The following is a 9512-nucleotide window of genomic DNA, read 5'->3' on the forward strand; positions in this document are numbered from 1 at the left end:
TTTTAGTATCTTTTCTCTTTTTCCTCTTCCTGCCTTTCTTGCTCCTAGATGTTTCTATCTCCCTCTCTCTGGACGTGTCTCTCTCTCTTCTCTCCCCCTCCTTTCTCTCTCTCCCCACCTCCCTTCTCTCTCTCTCCCCCTCCCTTCTCTCTCTCTCCCCCTCCCTTCTCTTTCTCTCCCCTCCCTTCTCTCTCCCCCTCCCTTCTCTCCCTCCCCCCCCCCCTCTCTCTCTCCCCTCCCTTCTCTCTCCCCCTCCCTTCTCTCCCTCCCCCCCCCCCTCTCTCTCTTTCTCCTCCCCCCCATCTCCCTCTCCCTCCTCTCTTTCTCTGCTCTACATTAATAGATGTCTCTCCCTGGACTAACTATAATTTGGAACAGAAAAATATTTTTAGTATAGATAGACTGCCTTCACCTTCTATACTCAATCTTAGCTGCCATTCTTTCCCATCCAACCAGGTCAGTTTCCTCACTGTGTTCCTCACAGACCATGCTAATTTCTGTCTTTGCCTTTGCTTCCTATGAGGATAATATCCTCTTTGCTCTCTATCCATTTTTCAAGGCCCAGCTTTAGGCTCACCTCCACCATCTTTGCAACTTTCTCCAGCAATCATCCTTTCTCTCTGGGTTTTCAATCTTTCCCTCTCAACTGGCTCCTTCCTATCTTAATTTGTGCACATATCACATTTTTCCTCCAGCAGACTTCAAGTTCTTAAGGTAAAAAAGTGTGTACTTTTCCCTCCATCAGTAACTATTATAGGACAGGGCTTCTGCAGAGAGCAGACACTTTATAAAAGTATGATCATTTTTATTGGATACATTCTGATTAATATAATGAAGCATTTTGTTTCCTGTTATTAATTTTTAAAGTGGGTGAGATGTCACATGCTATAATAAGTTCCAAATATATATTTAACCTAAAATTTAAAGATCACATCATAAGTAACTTCGAGAAGAATGGAAGGAGGTCATTGTAAATATATCAAACTATATGAACAGTTTTCAAAAAAAGAAATTCAAACTATCCACTATGGGAAAATTTATTCAAATATCTAATAAGAGAAATGCAAATTACAACCGCTCTGAGGTTCATTTCATACCCCTCAAGTTACTAAAGATGGTAAAAGAAGAAATAGTCACTGTTAGAGGGAATGTGGGAATATGCTGTTAGTGGAGCTGCCTAGTAGGGCAGCTAGGTGGCCCAGTGGATAGAGTGCTGGGTCTGGAGTCAGGAAGACCTGAATTCAAATGCAGCCAGCCTCAGACACTTACTAGCTGGGTGACACCGGGCAAGTTACAATCCTGATTGTCTTAGAGAAAGAAATGGCAAACCACTTCATTATCTTTACCACAACTCCAAAAGAGGTCAACAAGAATCTGACATGACTGAAAAACAACAAGAGCTGTTAACTAATCTAAACCTTCTAGAAAATGATTTGGAATAATAAAAGAAAAGTCACTAAGCTGTTCATGTCTTTTGACCCATTGATGTTACTAATAGATATATACCCCTAAAGAGACAAAGACAGAAAAAAGGTCTAAAAGACTAAAAAAGAAGTCTACCAAAATATTCATAACAGCACTTTTTATAATAATTATAGTAATAATTGTATAATAATAATAATTGGAAAAAAATATTGTGGCATATGAATGTAATAAAATATTATTATCTTTACAAAATAAGAATTCAGAGAAGATGGAACATGAGGAATTTTGAGAAACATAGGAAGACTTATATGAACTGATACAGAGTGAAGTGAGCAGAACCAGCACAAAAATACCCATAAGGACTGCAATACTATAAATATAAAACAACACTAAGAGGAAGCTGAATGCAGATTAACTGCAATGACCAATTATGGTCCTGGAGAACAGATGAGGAAACATATTTCCTTCCCCTCAGTAGAGATATGAGGGACTACAAATGCAAACTATTGAATACAATGTCTGATCAAGTTGCTGCTTTGTTCATTTCTACTGTTTTTATTTGTTGCAAATGAAGACTGGATTGGGAAATAACTATGGGACAAAAAGTAAAAGGCATGAATCAAATTTAATTTTTAAAAATGTAAACACTAAAAAAGGTGGTGAGTTATGTTTCTTTAAATGTACAGACTAAATTAAATGAAAGCCACAAATAAAAAGCAACTTAATTGAGACAGCACGGTGCAGCACCCTGGACTTGAAGTCAGAGGATCAAATCCCGATTCAGCCTCTTATGACCTAGATGGCCTTGGGCAACAAACATCTCTCTCTATGACTCAGTTTTCTCTCTTGTAAAATAAGGGAGTGAACTAGATGACCTCTAAGGTCCCTCACAGGTCTGCACTCTAGGATGCCCATGATTTGCTTTTTTGATTTTGTTTTGTTTTGGTTTCTCCTATAGGTTTATAGCCTTTCACAGAGGGGAGAAAAGTTTCCTTGCCTGTGGATGATAAACTACTGCTATCACTACCTCTCTTCAGTCCCCAGCGGAGATAGTCAGGATGCTGAAACTGAAGAGGCCTGGGAAGAGCAATATGCTGCCCCCCCAACCCCCACCCCAGACTACTGGCCCTGCTTCTAGCCCAGCCCTTGCAGTCAACATCCAAAGAAGCGCCCAGCCATCCAACTGCCACATATGAGGCAGGAAAGCCAGCCTAGCTGAAGCAGCAAAGTAGCCCAAGGAAAAGACAAAAAGGCAGCAGGTGCCAAGGGCAAGTCAAACCAGTGCTATCACTTGGACCATCAGACCCCACTGAGGAAAGACCAGGACTCTGAATGCAAGAGACCTGGGAATAGTATTGCTCACAAACCACTAGCCATGCTTCCAGCCCTGGGCTTTACAGGTACCAGTGAGGGGAGCAATCACTCTGAAGAAGGGGCTCATCTTTGTCCCCACCATACCAACCAATGACCAACTGACACTCATGGGAAGGGTTTGGGGAATGTCAAAATCCCCCAGATCACAGGTTCTGCTTCTAGCCAAAACTTCCAGAGGCCATTATTCTAGGAGGCAAATCCTATAGAGAGAAAAATAGTTCTGCAGTCAGGGAAGACCCCCACCTCCTTAGCAACCACAGCTCATGACCTGGAAAAGAAAATTCTAGCCTACAAATTCCTTGGCACTGTCAAACAGTTCAACATCAGAAACAGACATGATTTTTATTAGTGGAAATTATATTAAAGAAGAGGCATTACCATCTGCTCTGCTGCTCTCCCCTAAGGAGCATAGGGCCTCTCCACCTGATTTGTAGCTAATGATTCTTGTGTTTTTCTTCCATTAGAATGTAAGCTCTGGGGGCAGCTAGGTGGTGCAGTGAGTACAGCACCAGCCCTGGAGTCAGGAGGGACCTGAGTTCAAATGCAGCCTCAGACACTTGACATTTACCAGCTGCATGACCTTGGGCAGTCACTTAACCCCAATTGCTCTGCCTTCCCCCCTCCAAAAAAACAAACAAAAAAGAATGTGAGCTCTAAAAGCTGGTATTATTATCTCTGCTCTTCTATTTGTATCCCTTGCATTTAGCACAGTAAGTGCTTAATAAATGGTTGTGGTTTTTTCCCCATTCACAAGGAATCTTCCCAGAAGTGATCCATTTTGTGAATTAGAGATATATGGCTAGAAGGTAATTTTTTTAAATAGCCAACAGAAAATAAAATCAACATAAAACTGTAAACTTATGCTGTATGACCTTGGGTAAAATCACTTCCCTCCTCTCGGCTCCCTTTTCTGTGAAATTAAGAAATTGGACAAAATAGTCCCTAAATTGCTTTCTTTACTATAACATGATGTAACAATTATGAAAATGTGTCATTTCAACATAAATATAAGCAGAAAGGGAATAGTCAGCAAGAAGTCTAGAAGGGGAAATTAAAAAACTGAATGAGGAGTAAAAATTATGGATTCACTGACTGTTGGGGCTGGATAGACTCTGAGAGATTGTTTGGTCTAATCCCCTTATTTTATAGATGAAGAAATTCTGTCCCAGAGAGATTAAATATGACTCTAGATACCAAAGAGAGAATACCCTACCCAGTCGCATTGACATGTGTCACCCTTATGGTAGAGAACAGTGACTTGTCAACTTGATGGAAATAACCCTTTAGACCACTCCTCTCTCTTCACTCTAATTCTACAGCTACTAAGTAACCTTCTGATTATTAGATTCTCTTGTACTTCAAAGCGGATGACCAGAGTATCAGGAAGATACATCTCACAACATAACTGAAGAAACTCTGTTGATAACAACCTTCCTGAATTATGAAACAATGTACCATTGGGTTTTAAGGGCAGCTAGGTGGCACAATGGATAGAGTGCTGGGCCTGGAATCAGGAAGACTCATCTTCCTGAGTTCAAATCTGGCCTCAGATACTACCTAGCTGTGTGACCCTGGGAAAGTCACTTAACCCTGTCTGCCTTAGTTTCTCATCTGTAAAATGAGCTGGAGAAGGAAATGGCAAACCATTCCAGCTGTATCTTTGTCAAGAAAACTCCAAAGAGGGTCACAAAGAGTCAGACACAATCCAACAACAACAAATTACTGTGTATTAAAGTTATCTATCTTTGTGTCTTATCCCCTTCCTAGGTTGTAAACTTCATGGGGGTAGGGATCATCTAAACTTTGTACAGTGTTCTACAGAGTTTTGTGAGTATTCTGGCAGTATGAGCCACTTTAACAAGGCCTTATTTCTCCTCACCATTCAGGTTCCAGAAATACAGAGCTCAGATACTAGAGTCTACAGCTGTGATGATCACACCAGTGCATGGTGGTCTGTCTCTGTAGCTCATCCTCACTGTCCCAGCTCACAGCCTAAGAACCAAGAATGTTAGAGCAGAGAGGGAACACAAAGATTGCATAATCCAATTCCCTAACTTTACAGCTTGGGAAACTGAGAGAGCAAAATAACTTTTCTAAGAGCATACTGCTAGATACTGGCAGAGCCAGGATCCAAGTCTATCAACTCTTAAGCCATACAGACATCAAGGCAATTGTTCAGTCATACAAATTATTCCAATTCCATTACTAGGCCAGTTTTCAAGTAGAAAAGCCCATTCAAAGGGCAAGCCCATTCTTGGACTTATCAACTGTATGACTGCAGGACCACATACTTGGCACTTATTACTTTAAATATCACTACCTCTAGTAACAATGACTAAGAGCAATAAATTTTGTTACTAGAGGTACAGGGAATCTCCTCCAGGATGGGAATCATCAAATCAAAGCATACAGAGCTACAGATCTTAGAGACCATTTAGTTTAAGACAATACAATTTACAATCTTTAGCCTAGCATTCCAGACCCTCCAGAATCTGGGCCCACCTTAGCTTTCCAACTACGGCTCATACTACTTCCCCTAAACATACTCTATGGTCTAGCCAAAATGGACTGTTCTCAGTTCTCAGAGTACAACTCAGGAAGTTCTGTCCCTGTTCATGTGTGGAACATTCTCAAACCTGGATCAACTGCCATGTCTTCCTTGAGACCTCTTTTGACCCCCATCAGTAATGATCCTTCCCCTACTTTACCCTCTAACATAGCACTTTGTATGTAATTTATACATTTAGCAAGACCAGGCTGTTTTTGCTTACAAGAACACTGTCTGCAGCAGATTTCAGGCATGGTAGTATTTTTTAAATGTATTCATAAATCATTAGAGCCAAAGGGGACCTTAGAGATCACTGAGTCCAGTCTCTTCATTTTATAGGCGAAAAAACTGAAGCCCAGAGAGAGGAAGTGATTTATTTGCTCCATGCTACACTGCTTGTCAGTAACAAAACTGTCTCTAGGACCCAAGTTCAGTGCTTCTTCAAAGCATAGCACTACTGAAGACATTCCAGCTAGAAGCTGAAGAGGAAAAGGATTCTAAAAGTGGAATTTATACTAATAAGCATTGAGTAAATACCTCACATTTTCCAGCAGGTAAATAAGTGTCTCTGTCACTAGAGAATCAGCAGCTCTATCACTGCCAGAAGAGGAAGAAAACAGAAAAGAAAAAGATCTTAGCAGTCTTCGATGTTGCTCAGCAATGGCATGAGATTTGACGTAAGAGAAGGTTAGTAATAAGGGTATCACCACACTAGGATTATCTGTGGTAGGGAGGAGGAGAAAGCAAACTCTAGAACCAGGGTGGGGAACCTGCAGCCTCAAGGCCACACATGGCCTTCTAGGTCCTTGGGCACTGCCTTTTAGCTGAGCCCAATTTTTATATTCCTCTTATTAAGGGAATTTGTTCTGTGAAGTTTGGATTCAGCAAAAGGACTGTACTGGAGGATCTAAAGGGCCACACATGGCCTTGAGGCTACAAGTTCCCCACCTCGATCTAGAAGGAATGTTGTGGAGGTATGGAATGGTCCATCTACTGCTGGATGGTGGTAGCCATCAGGGATCTTTCACCAAGTCCAAAGATTCCTTCTGAGCTACCTGTAGGCTGTATAGAATATAATGATAGCACATTTATATATGATTTGCAATAACCCTGTAAGGTAGGTAATATAACTACACTCTCCATTTCACAGATGAGGACACTAAGGCACAGAGAGGTTAACTTGCCCACAGGAATAGATATCAGAATTTGTACTATCTCCTGATTCCAAACTCAGCTCTTTCCATTATGCTACACTGCTGCCATTCGATAGTTCAAACATTTTATTAATTATCTACAACAGACATTAAGTGCCTACTGTGAGCAAGGTACTATTCTAGGCACTGAGGATACAAAGAGAAACCCAGTCCCTGTCCTAAAAGACCCTGCATTGTACTAAGGGAAAAAATATGAATACAGGTAAGGGCAAAGTCAATCTGGGGTGGGAATACTAAGAGGAGAAAGGAATCCATGAAAAGACTCATGTAGGATATGGAAGCTAAGTTGAGCCTTGTAGGGACCTAGGGGTACCAAGAGCTCCCCAGAAGGGGGCACATTCCATGCTTAGGGGATAGCCAGTGCAAAGGGACCAAAGGTACACAGAATGCAAGTACAAGGAACAAACAGCACCAGTCTGGCCAGAAAAGCATGTGACAGGAAGTGATTTACGATAACTCAGGAAAGGTAGGATGCAGCCACATTGTAAATGGCAATTCTGCAGTTCTATGGAGGTGGAATCTGGGAGATCTGAAAAGTGGCTGGATTTGGGAGGTGAAGAGTCCAGGAGGACTGATGATTTGAACCTGGGTTACTGACTGAAAAGACATGAAAGGCACTATGCTGGATGCTGAGGATAATATGTGTTTGTGGAAAACAAGACAAACATGATATAGTCCTTGTCCTCAGGAAGCTTATATTCTATGGGGAAGTTATAGTGCATTTACAGATAAATAAATACAAGGTAATCTGAAGAGGGAGGGGGGAAGGAATTAAGCATTTATATAGCTCTTATTATGTGCCAGGCACTGTGCTAAATGCTATGCAAATATTACCTCATTTGATCCTCACAATAACCTTGTGAGGTAACAGCTCTTATTATCTCCATTTTACAGTTGAGGAAACTGAGGCAAACAGAAGTTAAGTGACTTGCCCAGGGTCACACAGCTAATAACTGTATTTGAACTCAGATCTTCCTGACTCCATGGCCAGTGCTCCAATCCACAGTGACACAGCTGCCTCTAAAGTTAGTTAAGCCGTTGCTGAGAGAACCTTAACAAATTAGGGAAACAGAAAAGGATTCCTGTAAGAAGTGGCAACTTGAGGGAAGCCAAGGATTCTGAGGTGAAGGTGAGAATGCAGTAAATTTCAGGCAGGAGAGAGAAGATGCCCATGGAAAAGCACAGAAATGGGAGCTGGAATGCCTAGTTCAAGGAACAATTAGTCATAACCAGTTTGGCTGGAACAGGTACATACACAAGAGACAGACAGACAGAGGGACAGACACTGAAGAAGAAGGCTGTCACCAGATTTTGAATGTCTGTAAATGCCAGACTACACGGATTACATTTTGTCCCAAAAATAACAGTAAGTCATTGAAGATATTTGTTCACTCTGTGGTTCATCAGGACTCTTTTTAAAAAGGATCTTAATGAAAAGGACTCCAGAAATGGAAAATCCCTAGATAAATAAGGACAAAAATATTCTGTTTCCACCCCACCTCCAATCTAGATAAAATCGATTTAAATAACAGAAAGGAAATCACAAAATAATCCGCCTTGGAGATGAGTGTGAAGGCGAGGAGGGAAAAGGAAGAGGCAGATTCATTCATGTGCACTGGCAATGGGATAGGGCGCGGAAATTAACTACATATGCGCCTGAAGGTATTTATTTATTCAATACAGTTTTAGCGCCAGCAGACAGCAGCCTACCTCTCTCAGCAGCCCACTCCAGAAACTCTGAAGTAACCAGGGAGTGTCCCCACACTCACACCCCGCGGAGAGCCACACATCCTGCCTCTAAGAATTATCTTGAACATTTACCCTTTGAGGGAAAGTGAGCAAGAGTTCAGCTTACAGTCCTCCATTTTCCAGGGGTTTCAATCCCCAAGTCATGGCTCAGATCCTTCCCACTGCGTGATGACAGCAACACAGACCCAGCCCTCGCAAACTCCTCCCACTCCTGTGCTGGACAGCGGCCCCCTCGCCACAGGGCTCCACAGTCCCGTGTTTTGTGGATCGGATTTGGAATTGGCGGGTTGAACTTCAGATTACACAGACCCAGAGAGGAGGGAGGAGGCTGCTGGCGACGGGGGCGGGGAAAGAGGCCACGACCAGCCCCGCTCAGAGGAAACCCTTTTCCACCTGCTGGGCAGAGCTGGCTAGAGGGGGAGAAAGGAAGCTGCCAAGAGGGGACGGGCTCGACTGGGCAGATGTGGCAATAGCAACGCGCGCGGGCGGTGGACCCAACCCTGCGAGCGCCAGCTCCGTCCCCATGTCCACCTTCTACTCTCTAGTCCAGGGGCGAAGCTTCAGAAACAGTAGGGCCCCCCCACTCTCCTCCGTGACCTTCCACGTCTCCCTGCTCCTAGTGACCCACCCCAGAGCCCTCTACTCCTTCAGTGTGCTCCGCACCCGGGCCTCGGGTCTCCCTCAGCTCCCATCGGCGCCTCCTCTTTTTCCCCGACCCGACTCCCTCTAGCCCCCGAGCGGACAGAGAGCAGCGAGGCCTGGGCTCCATGGATGACCGCGCCTGGCCCGGGGCCCCCCTGGGCGCACCCCTGAGGGTTCTGCTCCGGGCCGGGCGGCGAGCCGTCGCCTTCCCCCCTCCTTCCCCGCGGCGGACGCAGCTTCGCGCTCCCCCCCCAGGCCGGGCTGGCCTCGCTCACCCTCGAGCGTCTCGCACTGCACCAGGTTGACGTAATCCGACTGGCTCAGCACCCCGGCCTTGAGGCCCCGGACCAAGCCTTCCAAGTAGCCATTGTCCACGTTGAAGTAGAGCTCGGGGAATGCCGACATCGTGGCAGCAGCTCGGCGACTCGGGGAGTTTAAAGGGGGAACTACTGCCGAACCGGAACCGGACCGGGCATGTGATCCCGCCCCCACGGATCAGGTGACGCGTCGCCAGGGCGGTGGCACTGACAGCCGAGTCAGATGACAAGCCCCTCCGCTCT

The 9512-nt window shown here is 44.2% G+C and overlaps 1 protein-coding gene across 1 annotated transcript in view; it reads right to left on the reverse strand.

Annotated features, from left to right (window-relative positions):
• The window catches only part of ATP6V0D1 (ATPase H+ transporting V0 subunit d1), a 102394-nt gene extending 92882 nt beyond the window's left edge, over window positions 1-9512 (reverse strand). The window contains exon 1 of the mRNA XM_036750771.1: window positions 9228-9512. Within this exon, the coding sequence (XP_036606666.1) occupies window positions 9228-9357 (130 nt within the window). The 5' untranslated portion in view covers window positions 9358-9512. The remainder of the gene's footprint in view (window positions 1-9227) is intronic.

This window comes from Trichosurus vulpecula, chromosome 3 (assembly GCF_011100635.1).
Source record: "Trichosurus vulpecula isolate mTriVul1 chromosome 3, mTriVul1.pri, whole genome shotgun sequence".
In the NCBI taxonomy this organism is placed as follows: domain Eukaryota; kingdom Metazoa; phylum Chordata; class Mammalia; order Diprotodontia; family Phalangeridae; genus Trichosurus; species Trichosurus vulpecula.